At 38.4% G+C, this 15,223-nt stretch overlaps 5 protein-coding genes across 8 annotated transcripts; all 5 read left to right on the forward strand.

The window, feature by feature from the left end:
* Positions 1 to 95: 95 nt before the first annotated feature.
* On the forward strand, positions 96 to 822 carry LOC105975445 (stress-induced protein KIN2). The gene is made up of 3 exons (XM_013000648.2): positions 96 to 230; positions 320 to 388; positions 545 to 822. Exons 1-3 carry the CDS (start codon positions 177 to 179, stop codon positions 617 to 619), a joined length of 198 nt encoding a protein of 65 aa, XP_012856102.1. The 5' UTR covers positions 96 to 176; the 3' UTR covers positions 620 to 822.
* A 1,888-nt stretch (positions 823 to 2,710) lies between these two features.
* On the forward strand, positions 2,711 to 4,439 carry LOC148768289 (uncharacterized). Its single transcript, XM_012996853.2, has 2 exons — positions 2,711 to 3,225; positions 3,317 to 4,439. Exons 1-2 carry the CDS (start codon positions 2,903 to 2,905, stop codon positions 4,194 to 4,196), a joined length of 1,203 nt encoding a protein of 400 aa, XP_012852307.2. The 5' UTR covers positions 2,711 to 2,902; the 3' UTR covers positions 4,197 to 4,439.
* TSBTYPE2 (tryptophan synthase beta type 2) lies at positions 3,929 to 7,264 on the forward strand. Its single transcript, XM_012996845.2, has 6 exons — positions 3,929 to 4,605; positions 4,948 to 5,269; positions 5,354 to 5,570; positions 5,703 to 6,240; positions 6,334 to 6,432; positions 6,829 to 7,264. Exons 1-6 carry the CDS (start codon positions 4,545 to 4,547, stop codon positions 7,083 to 7,085), a joined length of 1,494 nt encoding a protein of 497 aa, XP_012852299.2. The 5' UTR covers positions 3,929 to 4,544; the 3' UTR covers positions 7,086 to 7,264.
* Positions 7,265 to 7,800: 536 nt separating this feature from the next.
* Positions 7,801 to 10,888, forward strand: LOC105971928 (sarcolemmal membrane-associated protein). 4 transcript variants are annotated; one of them, XM_088821562.1, is made up of 5 exons: positions 7,801 to 8,054; positions 8,698 to 9,336; positions 9,575 to 9,720; positions 9,838 to 9,926; positions 10,041 to 10,888. In XM_088821562.1, exons 2-5 carry the CDS (start codon positions 8,771 to 8,773, stop codon positions 10,527 to 10,529), a joined length of 1,290 nt encoding a protein of 429 aa, XP_088677688.1. In that variant the 5' UTR covers positions 7,801 to 8,054; positions 8,698 to 8,770; the 3' UTR covers positions 10,530 to 10,888. The 4 variants fall into 4 exon arrangements, with proteins under 4 accessions (XP_088677688.1, XP_088677689.1, XP_012852319.2 ...); XM_088821563.1 differs by having other exon boundaries at positions 7,815 to 8,054; positions 10,044 to 10,888; XM_012996865.2 differs by having other exon boundaries at positions 7,821 to 8,054; positions 8,703 to 9,336.
* Positions 10,889 to 11,394: 506 nt separating this feature from the next.
* On the forward strand, positions 11,395 to 15,132 carry LOC105971947 (zinc finger (C3HC4-type RING finger) family protein / BRCT domain-containing protein). Its single transcript, XM_012996885.2, has 8 exons — positions 11,395 to 11,467; positions 11,633 to 11,781; positions 11,848 to 11,981; positions 12,295 to 12,454; positions 12,901 to 13,038; positions 13,595 to 14,137; positions 14,512 to 14,685; positions 14,864 to 15,132. The coding sequence occupies exons 1-8, from the start codon at positions 11,437 to 11,439 to the stop codon at positions 15,035 to 15,037; spliced, it is 1,503 nt and encodes a 500-aa protein (XP_012852339.2). The 5' UTR covers positions 11,395 to 11,436; the 3' UTR covers positions 15,038 to 15,132.
* The last annotated feature ends 91 nt before the right edge of the window (positions 15,133 to 15,223 follow it).

Here is a 15,223-nt window from a genome sequence, read left to right on the forward strand (position 1 = left end):
AAATAATGTTATAACCACAACTAATCACATTTCAAGCAGAGAATTCGCCACAACATACATTATTTTAATTATTTATAGCCCTTTTACAGACAAAACTTAAAGACAAATCAGCTTAATTACAACCTTAAACTCGTCAGAAATATTTATTAAAGTTTCTAAAAAAAATTAGAGCAAGAATGGATCAGGCTAAAGCCAATTACCAAGCCGGTGAAGCCAAGGGCCAAACAGAGGTGAGTTTAACATTTAATTTCACAATTAATAATGAGATTAATTTATAATTAATCACTGTTTGATCTTTTTGCTCTGTTATCAATTTTAGGAGAAAGCTAACCAAATGATGGACAAGATTAGCAACACTGCCGAATCTGCTAAGCAATCGGTTCAGGAGGTTCGTAATTCCCAGCTACAGTATTCTTTTGAATAATATTATTATTAAAATACACATATTAACATGTAAATAAACTTTATTTTTATCATTTAATATAAGTTTTTATTTAATTTTTAATTTATTGGTAATAATAATAAAATATGGAAAATATTGCAGACCGGGCAGCAGATGAAGGCCAAGGCAGAAGGAGCTGCTGATGCTATCAGGGATTCCACTGGAATGAACAAGTGAACTCATTTAGCATTTAGGATAAATAAATATTAGTAATTTTTTTTGCTGTTTAATTTAATTTGTCTCTATAAATATGAGGCAGGTGATTGTTTTTTTTTTTTTTTTTTTTTTTTTTGATTTATTTGGATGATATAAATTGATTTAATAATGTTTTTTTGATCAAATAGTTTAGTTGGGCTTTTTTAGGCCCTTTATTTTGAAAATAAGAGCACCCCAAAACTGATTATTTAAACGAATCACACAATAATATAGCCCACAAACAGGATTCTCTCTCTCTCTCTCTCTAGTAGGGGTGGCCATGGGGCGGGTACGGGTCGGGTTTTGGAAAACCCGCACCTACCCTACTAGCAAAAAAATTCACCTTACCCGTCCCGTACATGTTTCGTATTTGATTTTATTAAACCCGCTCCATATAAAATTTGCCATGTAGCCGCTTCAAATTTGATTTCATTAAACTCGCCCTGTATAAAACCCGTCTCGCCCTGGATCTGTAATATTTTTGTTATATATGTTTAAAATAGGGTGAATTCCACTTTACCCCCTTGTACTTTGACTGAATATCACTTTACCCCCTTGTACTCTCAATTGCATCGATTTGCCCCCTTGTACTTTGGTTCGATACCACTTTACCCCCTTCTACTCTCAATTCATTGATTTGCCCCCTTGTACTTTGGTTCGATATCACTTTACACCCTTTTACTCTTAATGCATTGATTTGCCCCCATGTACTTGAAAAATTATCTCAATGATGCACTCGCCGTTAGTTTTCTGACATTTGACCTTAACACCGTTTGATCTAAGTTTGAAAATTACAAAAAAGTCACCACTCCCAATTTAAATAATTATTAATTAAAAAAAACTGTGGCTGTCGTGGACTATGTTTTCTCGTTGTCTTGATTTTTTTATGATTTTATATTTTGTTGTTTTTTATTTTTTATTTTTAATAATTATTTAAACTGGAGGGGTGACATTTTAGTAATTTTCATACTCAAATCAAATGATGTTTAAGGTCAAGGATCTGAAAACTAACGGCGAGTCATATTGAGACAATTTTTCAAGTAAGGGGGGCAATCGATGCAATTGAGAGTAGAAGGGGGTAAACTGATATCGAGCCAAAGTACAAGGGGGCAAATCGATGAATTGAGAGTAGAACGGGGTAAAGTGATATCGAACCAAAGTACAAGTCCACAAATCGATGCAATCCAGAGTACAGGGGTTAAAGCTATATACAACCCAGTACAAGGGGAAAATGCAATTTACCCTTTAAAATATATCTAAAAATTTACTATTTATAATATAAAAAATATATAACTAATAAAAATATATAAATGAGTCGGATACGAGATGGACATACGTTAAAAAAACCGTACCAGTGTGATTTGTGAAAGTTTTAACACTTGTACCACCACATTAGCTAATGGGGGGAAATTATATGCTACACCTGGTGAATATAATCAGGCACCCAAATTAATAAGATTCTCACTACGAGTTCAGTTATGGCCCAATGAGTTTTAGAAATATAATTATAAAATAAATAAAAAAAGGACACATGTCAATAAAAGAGCCACCCGGTGAAAATCACCGGGTGTAGCATCGTATTCCCCGCTAATGGGGGGCGCAGCCGATTAAATTGGCATCCCTATTCTCTCGCAGATTTGTTCGACCCTACACGCGGTGAAAAACACCGGGTGGGTCTTCTGCTGCCACGTGTCTCTTTTTTGTATTTTATAATAGATTCCCCGCTAGGGTTTACCTTTAGGGGTTATAGAAAAATAAAAAAAAGAACACGTGGCAGCAGAAGATCCACCCGGTGTTTTTCACCGGGTGTAGGGTCGAAGAAACCTCTCTCGCACGTACACACACAGGTTGAAATACACTGGGTAGATTTTACTATTCATATACACACAAAAACACACACACCCACATTGGTATGTGTAGATCAATGGTAAAAAAAACAACCGATGTAACCTTCACATTCACCGGGTGTGTGTAGGATAGATAAAACCCACACACAGTGCTTTCCCGTTTCGTCACTCTCTAATTTTCCAACCATGCTTTCCAAAAAGATGGTGATTTCTCTTTTCAAAATTAGCAGCACCTGCAACATGGAAAGCGATAAGATCAATGTGTTAAAGCAAATAACTTTAGGAACACCTTTTTTTTTTTCAATAATGCAAACATGCGTAGGAAAGAAAATGGATCATATACATTATTCAGTGATTTGATGTTACGTTGCAAGAAACCAGATGCCCTGTTTCTGTGGAAGAGAAACAACAGCTGGAGATGTACGTCACAAGACCACGCTCGCTCTACCGCAACTTCCCCGGCGCACTGTCAGTTCAGCCGCAACCAGATGCTCCGTTTTCAGGCACCCTCGTTCTTTCCGACGAAGATTCGGAATCGATTGGTTCCTTTTGCTGCGGAATATGGCGAAACCACAGAATCAATACTCTGCCTTTTCCTTCGGACAGGATCTTGGAGGTGTTCCACTCGTCGTTACACGAAGAGGCAGCGATCGTTCGGAAGATTTGGTTCGTACCTGTTCTCGACAAGCCTCCTTCGTCCAATCGCTACTACGCCATTAAAGCTAAGGGAACACGCAAAGGGTACTTTTTTATTTTGTCCTCCAAGTGTTTGATAAAATTCCTCTGAGAGTTCTAGTATGACTTTCTGTTAAATCTTGTCTTAATTCTGCAGGGAAGCATACACATGTTCAAAAGAGGGAGAAGTGGGAATGTGCTGCTTTTCGAATCCTGGGATGGACCCAAAAACCAGGCCTTTTGATCACAGAGACAGATACCAACAATTCGAGATTCGACCATACCAAGGTGGCGGTTTCTTTGCCCAGTCGGTGGAATGGGATGGCTATCCTCCGAGTTTCTTGAGAAGAGGTGGGTGGGAAGTTCAAGAATCTCACTCGTTCAAACTCCGCCTAAGCGAAGCTCGGGGCCTCCAAGATCCCACCAAATCGGATTTTTCCGAACTGAATTTCCCACTACACTCGAAGCGTTCAACGCCGGTTGTGCTCGGAAAATGGCACTGCCCTTTTGTATTCGTGAAGGAGGAAAGAAATAATATTTTCAGGGCCGACGATCAAATGAAGGAATCTTTCGTCTACGAATTGAGCCTCAAGCAATGGTGGGAGCAGATACATTACGCCGAAAAAAACGACGACAGCAATCGGGACAACGTCGTGGTGGTGGATGCCAGAGTGAAGAGATTGTTCTGTCTAGTGAATGGGGTGGAAGGCGAGAGAGATCACGAGAGACGAGACGGCGATTCAGGGTTTGTTTGGTTTAAGGTTAAAAAGGAGGACTGTAAGATGAGGAGGAGGGTGGTGAGTGTGGGGTTGAGCTGTGGGCTGTTTGAGAAGATGAGGTGGATGCAGGAGAGAAGAGGGTGGTTTGATAATCGGGAGATCGACGTGAGAGTTTCCGGTAATAAGGAGAAACACGGGTGGCGAAAATTCGGTTGCTATGTATTAGTGGAGAGTTTTGTGCTGAGAAGGATGGATGGGAGTTTGTTGATTAATTTCAATTTCAGAAACACAGACATGATTGAATGCAAATGGGAGTGACAGGTTTTATTGTTGCGAAATCATGGGCTTCGATTTCGATTTCGGTTTTGGTTTATTTTTTAAAGACAATTTAGTGATTATTGTGTTTAAAAGTGGTCCTAGGAAGTTGCCCTAGATGTTTTCTGCAACTAAAAAAAGTCAAATTTTGGCTACTTAAAATAGTTGGAGATGTCAGCTGCCGTGAAGGTGCTGGCACTATTTTCAACATTCAATAGTGTGATTAAATAAGTGCATTGAAAAAATTAGTTTAATGTCACATTTGAATTATTTATTTTGTCACCCACCCCCCATGTATGAACTGCTGAGAACTCTTACATTGGAATTGCTGCTTTCTCAAACTTCACAGAAATGGCAAACACCATGTTTCTTTCCTCTTCTGTGAAAGTGAAACCACTACTTTCATCTAAAGGTAAAAAAACCCTTTTCTTTGCTATATTTCCTTTTTTAGTTTTTAATATATTCTTGTCTGTTTTCTGCAGTTCCCTGTTTCTTGATTTAGACTATGAACTCTGTGTCTGTGATTTTTTTATTTTATTTTATTTTTATTTTTTGATTAAAGGGCATGGTAAAGTTTAATTTTTGTTTCTGTTTTGCTTAACTATAATTAAAGATGAGCCAGTTTTAGCAGTAGATGAAGATTGAAGCATTCTTGATCAGTAGATTTTCTAGTTCATATTTATGAATTGAATTGTTTAGTTGCAACACAACGCTCGGTTTTTCCGACAATCGTCCTATTTATTTGCTCAAACAGGTGATGATCAGTGGCTAAGTCACTTTGCCCCAAACAGAAGAACATGTCATCTCAAAGTTTTATCAAACTCCAGAGTAGTAGCAATAAGATCAGCATATACCCCCGAAATCCCTCGCCAGTGGTACAATCTAATCGCAGATCTTCCGATAAAACCACCGCCGCCTTTGAATCCAAAGACATTCGAGCCATTGCAGCCACAGGATTTATCACATTTATTTCCAGATGAAATAATCAAGCAAGAGGGCACAAACGAAAGGTTTATCGACATTCCGGAAGAAGTTATCGATGTTTACGGGCTTTGGCGCCCCACCCCTCTCATCAGGTTATATATATTAACTTCTTCATTGTCCATATTTTTTTGTGAAATATCACTTTAATTAACACCTGTAGATTTTAAATATTGCAGAGCCAAGAGGTTGGAGAAGTTGCTGGATACACCTGCGAGAATCTATTACAAGTACGAGGGCGGCAGTCCAGCTGGGTCCCACAAGCCGAACACAGCTGTCCCTCAAGCATGGTACAATGCTCAGCAAGGCGTCAAGAATGTGGTTACGGAAACCGGCGCCGGTCAATGGGGGAGTTCGTTGGCTTTCGCTTCCAGCTTGTTCGGTCTTAATTGTGAAGTAATTATGAACCTTTCCTATCTATCTTCTGATTAGTGCAATATTTGTAAAATCTCAAAGGGTACTCACAGAAAATGCAAAATGCTAGTTTTTTTTAAACGTTTTGAAAAACTCGAATTTTCATTTTGGAAGGTGTGGCAAGTACGAGCTTCATACGACCAAAAACCCTACCGTAAACTAATGATGCAAACATGGGGGGCAAAGGTACACCCTTCGCCTTCCAACATAACCGAATCGGGTAGAAGAATACTCGAGCAAGACCCGTCGAGCCCCGGAAGTTTAGGAATCGCAATTTCCGAGGCAGTTGAAATGGCGGCAAAGAATCCCGACACAAAGTACTGCCTGGGGAGCGTGCTAAACCACGTGCTCTTGCACCAAACGGTTATAGGCGAGGAGTGCATAAAGCAGATGGAGGCTATCGGAGAAACGCCAGATGTCATCATTGGGTGCACGGGCGGTGGGTCCAACTTTGGCGGGCTTGCTTTCCCGTTTATTAGGGAGAAGCTTAGTGGGAAGATTAATCCGGTCATTAGGGCGGTTGAGCCTTCGGCTTGCCCCTCATTGACCAAGGGGGTGTATGCTTACGATTATGGAGATACTGCGGGGATGACTCCGTTGATGAAGATGCACACTCTTGGCCATGATTTTGTGCCGGATCCTATTCATGCTGGTAAGTGAAGATAGCTATATGATTATGGGGACGTCGTGTAGTTTTATTTATTATTTATTATTATTATTATTATTTTTTTTTTTTTTTGTGTAGGGGGATTGAGGTACCATGGGATGGCTCCACTGATTTCGCATGTGTATGAATTGGGATTCATGGAAGCAATTGCTATTGCTCAGACTGAATGCTTTGCAGGTAATCTTCTTTATGGCAGCACAACAGAACAGAGTGATTTTCGATTCGATTTAATTTCCTAAAATAATTCAAGAGCATTTGTTTTATTCTAACACGAATTTCCTGATTTATGCGAAAAAATAAAAAAAATGGATCGGAATTGAAATTAGTTTCTTGCTTCATAGAACTCAAAATATTCAAGAAAATGCTAATTTTGACCTGGTCCGCTCGATACCTACCCTTACGAAACATCCCTCTTATTTCCTAGGGTACCCCAGTTGGATACTATCCGTTGAAGCTATCGTGAATAAAATCGATGTTTCTGGAGTAGATATATAATTGAATTTGCAATTTTTTTTTTATGGAAGTTGATAATCTAGATGATTTGAATATACTATGCTTTCCTTGTTTATTCAGGGGCTATACAGTTTGCTCGGTGTGAGGGGATAATTCCAGCGCCCGAACCAACTCACGCAATAGCTGCCACTATAAGAGAAGCCCTTCACTGCAAAGAGACCGGCGAATCAAAGGTTATTCTCATGGCAATGTGCGGGCACGGTCATTTCGATTTGCCGGCTTACGACAATTATCTGAAGGGAAATCTCGTCGATTTGTCTCTTTCCGAGGAGAAGATCAAAGCATCCATAGCCAATATCCCTCAATCCTCAGCCTGAACTAAGATAGACATACACTCTGCAGTGTAGGTGGATTTGGTTAAAGTTGAATTTATAATTTCACTGTCATGATAATTTTTTTTTTTTTTTTGAATAAATTCAATTTGTAAGAGTAGATCAAATAAATGAAGGGGCATTTTTGTTAGATAATATTGACAAATTGATCATTTTCTTTTTAATTTGTTGACAAGGACAAATTAAATGAAATCATTTAACTCGACGCTTTTTTAATCCACCAACAAAATCACTCACCGCCCTATGGCCTATACCATATTAAACATATCTGATGAGGAGTAAGAGTAGCTTAATAGAAATTGGAGCGATAAATGCAATATATATACATTATTTTAAGGTGGTGTTTGCAGAAACTTATTTCAAAGTAAAAGTTAGAAATCTGAACTTAAGTCGGGATTAAGTGTACGTTTCTAAAACTTGAAAGTTGTCAAATTAGCTGAAAATTCAGACAATACAGGTGCACGAGTGCTTTTAAATTATAGCTTAAAATGAACTTAGTTTAAGAGAAGTAAAAACAAAAGGTTATTTTGGTAACATCTAAAAATAGATTATTTGAAGAAAAAAACTGATAATCTATTTATAAAAGCTCATAATCTATTAAATTATATCTTAAATTGAGACCCATTATGTGGATCGGATCCAACTAATTGGGCCATATGTTCGAACTTCGAAATGGGTCTAATAACATCTAGAAAAAGCTAAATTAAAAAAAAAAAAATTAATGAAGTAACTTCCGGAATATTATTTGTACAATTTTCTCTAGAAAAACCCTGACCCCCATCCCCGACCTGAACGCCACCGCAAATCGGCCACCCCCGCCCACCGCCGTGACCATTGCCGCCGATGCCGGACGACGATAAGGTGACTGCGATAAATATTGGAGGAAATTGAACTTTTTTCTGAGGTCATAGGTCCCTGCTTTGCATTTTTCGTCGCCGAAATTAAACTACACAGGTTAAATTTCATCCATGTGTGTATATTTTTTTCCCCGCTGTTGAGGCGACGTGATTCGTAGAAGGATTTATTAATTTATTTTGCGGGAAAAAGATTTACAGTTTTATTCACGTATAGATAAAATATCTGTTGGAAGAAGAATAATGTAAAAGGCATCAGCAGATCCATCGGGTGAGTGGAATGGATATTAGAATTAAATTGGCTTGTTTGTGAACTCTGTATGAAGATAAAATTTGTGGGCTTTGATTATGTCTGAGAATCTTTGTTTTAACTTATTCGATTGTCTACTGAAAGTACATAAGAGGGGGTACCAATCCACCTTTGCATATATGAATTACGAAGCATCTACGAGTTTACTTTTGGTGTATGGATACATTTGTTTATTTGTTGCCACATAAGAGAAAGGGCCTCGACTATAAACGTGCATTATGTTGGTGGTTTTGGCTAAAATTGCATATAGATCCCCACCCGTAGCTTTGAGTTTCGGAGGAAGCTTTCTCTTACGTGCACTTAAACAAGATAAAATACACGTCGTAACTTCTGTGCTGTCATTCTTATTTTGTATGCATGACTTCTTGATTCTGTGTAAATATCATTTAATAATATGGTCTCTATTTATTCAGTTCCAATTGATTTGTTGCAGTGCAGATATTAGGATGTGTGTGCTTTGTAAGAGATAACTGCCTGTATTAAAGGTCTAAAACCTGGAGTTGATTATGGCAAGCAAACGAGTCCCTCATCCCCACCTTCACCGTCCTCTTCCCGATCCATATGCCTCGGGTGCAGTGCACCCTGATCAATATGCCTCGGCGATTCGTCCACCTCATGGCGGTTTCCCACATTTTGAAATGCTGCCTCCTCACGAGGTAATGGCGCACAAGCTCGCCGCACAACACATCGAGATAGAGAAACTCGTAACGGAGAACAGGAGGCTTGCTGCCACTCATGGAACTCTAAGGCAAGATCTTGCTACCGCGCAGCAAGACCTACAGTTGATACACGCTCACATTGCGGATGGGAAGGCTGAAAAGGAGCAGCAGATGAAAGGTATTGTAGATAAAATGTCGATCATGGACTCGGAACTTGAAGCTGCAGAGCCCATTAAAGCGGAGTTGCAGAAAGCCCGAGCTGAAGCACTGAGTTCGGTTGCTACAAGGCAGGAACTTATTTCAAAGGCGCAGCAGTTGAATCACGATCTTCATAAGGCTCACTCCGAGGCACAGCAGATCCCTTCTCTAATGGCTGAGCTTGATAGCTTGAGACAGGAGTATCAGCATTGCAGGTAGTTGTCGACATTTATCATGACGAATATTCAGTTGTTTGACATGCATCCACTACTTACGAGCTTTCCGATAATTGCCCAATTTCTACGTGTTCGGGGATTAGTATAAACTTAGTTAGATAATGGTGAATATCTGAGTGTCAAATTGGTCCTATGTTAGCTAGCGAATTTGTTTTTTAAATGTAATTTGGTAGAACTGTTAAAGTAGTCTGATTTTTTTTGGATTTGATCTGCACAGGGGTACTTATGACTACGAGAAGAAGTTATACAATGACCACCTTGAATCTCTCCAGGTGATGGAGCAGAATTATACGGCAATGTCGAGAGAGGTGGAAAAGCTAAGAGCAGAGTTAACTAATTCTGCAAATTTTGATCCACAAACAAGTATACGTTATCTCCAGTCCAGTTTCATTTCTCTATTTTGGTCGTCTTTCAGAAATAAAAAAAACAACAACAACTTTTTGATGGCTCATGTATCGTAAATTCGCAATGGAAATGCAGGTGGGCCTTACGGTGGATCTGCTGGATATAACGAAGCTGCTCTTGCCGGACACTATGCGTCTGCTCAAAACGCCTATGCTGTAGGACAGGTACGTATCTTAACGAAAATGAAGAAGCACATACATATATTTTGTGAAAATGAAGAAATTTTTATCGGTTTAGTGATTTCTAAATTTTCATTTATTTTATTTTGTTTTTGGTAGCAGGGGCTAGCCCCCCTTCCCGGAGATGGTAGTGGGGGTGGAGCTGCTGGTGCAGCAGCTGGTACAGGGGGTAATTCTCCTCATGTTGTAGGGCAATCTGCTCCATATGGTTCATCTAGAGTGGGAATTGGTTATGATCCACATAGAGGCCCAACTGCCTCGTCCCATAATAATAATAATAATAATAATAATAATAATATTAATAATAATAATGTCCAAAGAGGGCCTGTATATGATGGTCAGAGAGGAAATAGACCCGAACCGCAGGCGGTGCAGAGAAATCCTGGTTATGGTGGACCAAGTGCTCCAGTTTATAATAGAGGTTTAGGAGATGAAAATCAAACGGGAGCTAATTACGAATCACAGTACGACCCTTTGTCTAGAGGAGGTGGTGCTGTAGGAGGACCCCCTCAAGGGCAGGTTTCTGCTAACAACGTACCTTATGCTTCAACACCGAACAATAGAGCTGGAAACCCAGTTCGTAGGTGAAACACGTGATTTTTCTGGAACTTCTTAAAGGTCATTTCTTACAATTCTTTCAACGGAGAATGCAAGATTTTTATCGTGAAGAAAGCAAGTCAAATGTTGGGGTGGATGCAACATAAAGACTTGCTTCTATGGAACAGACCATGCAGCATGCAATATAAAGAATGTATTGGTTTTTGAACTATCCACTTGGTCTTGTTTTGAGTGGAATGCCTCGGTTAGAATTGAACTGAATTTATTTCCAATGCGTCGAAATCCAATTTTTGTTATTTGTTATGATGTTCTGTATATTCAACTGGCACAATATTAACGCCTCGTAAATATTGACTTTTCCAGGTATTAGAGGTGCTCATCTTATGTTATATTTGGTATTTTGCAGCTTTGTCATTGTGTCTTGGCCCCTGTTACGCGATTGATTGCTCGTAATTTGGAATTGTTAAGGAGATCATATTCGTCACCTGCAAAATTCTGTTAAGACGAAGTATATGTTCGTATAAATTGATCTTCAGACCTCCATAACCTTAAATCCTTAATCACACCCTTCCTAGGGATGAACTCAAAAGATCAGACTCTGTAAAAGCACATATCAGTCGCTATCCGAAACTCACGCCACCCTCTAGAAAAATCGAGCCTAAAATGAGTAAAACCCTTATTTTTCAACTTCATGTATTGTTCGACCTAAAATTGAGCACAACGCTCGAACAATACTTTCATACTAAAATTATTTGATATGGGATACATTATTAGGGGTAATTTTTATTTTTTAACCAGGCCCAAAGCCCAAACGAACCTACTGCGGACTGCCACTCCCAGGGCCCACCCGTATTAAATTAAATTGACATAATTCTAAAATCAAATCCCCGAATTCAAACATTTCACTTTCCCGGCACAGCTCCAAGTTCCTCCTACCATGGAAGACGATCCCACTCAACATCATCTAGGTACATTTCGTGCTTCACATCTCTGCAGATCTCAATATGAATCACGCGTCCACTCTACCATTTTCGAGATCTGCACATCTTTTGAATCGGCGCTAGGGTTTCGTCATCTCTCTCTACATTTTTTATTTCATTTGCTTATTGCCTATTATTTTCCATTTTCCGCAGAATCTGCAAAGTTCCCTGTGGAAGAAATGGAATCGGTTATAGCTACTGTGAGCGGGTATCACGGCGCCGAGAGATTCAATCTCATCAGACTGATCTCTCAAACTGGAGCTAGTTACGTTGGGAATATGAATCAGTCCGTCACTCATTTGGTACGTGTTTTCGATTTGATCCTGTAGTCTTCTCTTCTAGCAGTTTTGATTGGTGGTGTTTTTTAGGTGTGCTGGAAATTTGAAGGAAGGAAGTATGAGCTGGCAAAAAAGTTCAAAATATCGATAGTTAATCATCGCTGGATTGAGGAATGTGCGAAGAAAGGAAGGCGTGTTTCGGAGGAACCATATACGTTTCAGAGGTATATGTTCTGTTGTTCGGTTGTTTTAATTGAATCTCGAATTTTCCTTTTAGTAAAGAAATGACTTATGCTACTGATGCCAATTGTATGGTTAAAATTCATTTACAATTCTTAGATAACTAAATAATGTAGCTTGTTGTGTGTATTGGGATTTGGGATGAATTGTATAGTGTAATTGGTGGAACAATTCTAAATTATGAGTTGTGGTCCTCTGGCCGTTGCTTCTGTAGGAATTTATATGCGCGTCTATATTCCATGGAGAAGTTGCTTTAACTGTTCATGCTGTCATTTTTTCTTTTTTGATTTCTTGTAGTGGGGAAGAAACGGGACCTCTGTGTCTGGACACCCCGCTGGGAATTCACCAGGCTAAGGCTCAATCTAAAGCATTGAAGACAAGTAAAAGACCTGTGATTGACATTGAGTGTGAAGATGTAAATAATGCTGCTTGGTCAGATTCAATTCTATTTGATGAGGTTGGTATCTGATTAGAATGTGTTTCTTCTTTAACATGAACTTAGAATTAACCTGTAAATTACGCTTTACGTAATTTGGCATGTATGGGTTATTCCTTGTTGCCTAGTGAGTAAAACTATCACCATAAAGGAAGGAAAAAAAATATCACTATGAAGAGCCCGAACTCCCTACACCAACTCCTCTTGATTTTAGCCCATCTCGTTCATTTCTTTCTGCAAACATTTTCTCTCAAGTAATAACTAATATGTCCCTGAACAATGTTCTCATGGATTATAGTTTTCCTCGCTAGTTGCTGGACCCTCTGATTTTCTATAAAAAAAATGGTTATCTAACATGATTCTGATCGTCTGAATGAAGTTTGTGTTAGTTCTATACGTTGTTGCAAAATTGCTTGTGATTCTGCTGCCTCTTGATTATTTGAGTTTAATCGCGATTACTATTTCAGAACCTGTTTACTCAGCCGATGCAGAACAGTCGTTCTAATAGATCAATTAGGACAGCAATGAAAAGAGATTCAAGGAAGGATTGTCCTGGTACCAGTGGTCATTGCCCTGTGAATCTATCAGGACCAACGATTATGGAGGTATTGATATTTTCTAAGTTCCTCCCATGTTTTTCTCCATCTTTAGAAGTTTCAGATAAAACATACCTACATGATATAACTCTATGTGAAATTTACGTTTATAGACACTTTAAAATCTCTGAAGAACTATTGAATTTTAATTAGCTATAGCCTATGTATCAGGATAACAGCATTAAAGTGTATTTTATCACAGGTAACATGTTCAGTTACTGGCATATGATACTTTGAATTTGTTTGCTCATAGCTTTACAAGGATAAAAGTACTTTTAGGTGAATTAAGGTTCTCCTGTTTTGAGAACTACGAGCTCATGGAAATTTTGATTCCTTCTGGATGTCAGACACTATTTATGATTTGTCAGCTCTGCATAATTTATAATTTCCTCCAGCAATCATTCGCAATTAGTTAATCATCTCCCTGCATACCTCCTTACTCTCTCTCTTCCACCTTGAGAGCTAATTAGTTTACTAGTTGCTTTATTTTTAGTTAGTCAGTCTGCTCAAAACCTACTCATGTTTGTTTTCGTCAATACTGTTTAATTTTCTCTTTCTTGAATAGATCAAGGAAGCAAGCACCTCTCAGCTTGCGGATACTTATAAACTGAAAAAAAGGAGTTCGACTTCATCTGGACCTCACTGCAAGAGTCGTAGGCTGGTGAAGAAGCATACAGGCACAACGAATACAAAAGTGTCACCTCAGAATAATAATAATAATAATATTGATAATAGTGTAATTTTGTCCGATAGTTCAGATATAGAGATACATGAACGTGCATCTACCAGGAATGCATTTGAGTTTAGCAGCTTCTCGAGTGGACAAGATAATCGTAATACTCGTGATGATGTTGAAGAGATCGAGTATGTGAATGATGAAATTCAGAATGATCGTGTTCATGGCTCACCATCTTCCCTTCTTGCAGCTTCAGAAGATCTTCTAGAAGCTTTTGTTGATTTCACTGAAGTTGATCCCAGCAACAAACAGCCTGCATCAAGTGAGTTGTCATGTGTTATATGTTGGACGGATTTCAGTTCGACCAGGGGAGTGCTGCCCTGTGGTCACAGATTTTGCTTCTCATGCATCCAGAACTGGGCAGATCATATGGTGCGTAATTTTCTCTTGTTCAGTTTTTGTTTCACAATTTTTTTTTCGCTTATGCATTATAACAACATATCTGTTTACATTTTTCTGTGTTAAGTTCTTGGGTTTCTGAGGATGTAGTAGCTATTAATCTATGACTTCGTCAAATGTTTATTGTTTGTGGCATGCCACTTCATGTTGCATAAATGGATGATTCATATTTTTCCTTTACATTGGTTCTACTCTGATGTCATAGACAACGATTATTTTGTTTAATATGTATGCAAAGTTTGACAAACTTCAGTAGTTATGGCATGGAAAACAGCATGTTATTAGTAACTAAAATTTTAATTCATGATGTATTGCATATTGACAGTAATGTTTTATATTTGTGACAGGCTTCAAGAAGAAAAGCTTCAACATGCCCTTTGTGCAAAGCTAGTTTCATATGCATCACTAAAGTGGAAGATGCCGTTTCATCCGATCAAAAAATATACTCACAATCCATTCCACACGACACTTCAAAAATGAATCTATACATTCTTCCCGATGAAACATGCCCTCTTGCCAATGTAAGTGATTACGATCTCCCACTCTCTGATAAATATATGATCTTGTTTTCTGTTGTTTCTCCAGCAAATCTAGTTCCGGTTGTGTCTTGACATCAACCCCCTTTTATTTCCATTTTTTTAATTTCTAATCGGGTTTTCATTCTCCTTTGTTGTTATATACATATATATATATATATAGCCATCAGCAGCAGTTTGTAGTCGATGTTCCAGTAGAGAACCGGAAGATCTTCTTATTAAATGTCACTTCTGTCAGATTCGATGTGTTCATTCTTACTGCCTCGATCCACCGTTGTTTCCCTGGACATGCGTTCACTGCAAAGATCTCCAAATGCTTTACCTTCACAGCCGCTAGTCCAGTACAACCAATTTTTATTTATCCCAACTCTTCTATTTTTTGTTACATATATATAAATAAATATATATTTTCCATTTTATGAAAAAAATAAATCATAACATCCTTTTTAAAAAAAAAAAAAAACTTGTATTCTATAGCCTTGAAATGAGTGGGGATAAATATTCGCCATTGAATTCTTTTTAT

This window comes from Erythranthe guttata, chromosome 8 (genome assembly GCF_056151865.1).
Source record: "Erythranthe guttata isolate IM_541 chromosome 8, IM_541, whole genome shotgun sequence".
NCBI lineage: Eukaryota > Viridiplantae > Streptophyta > Magnoliopsida > Lamiales > Phrymaceae > Erythranthe > Erythranthe guttata.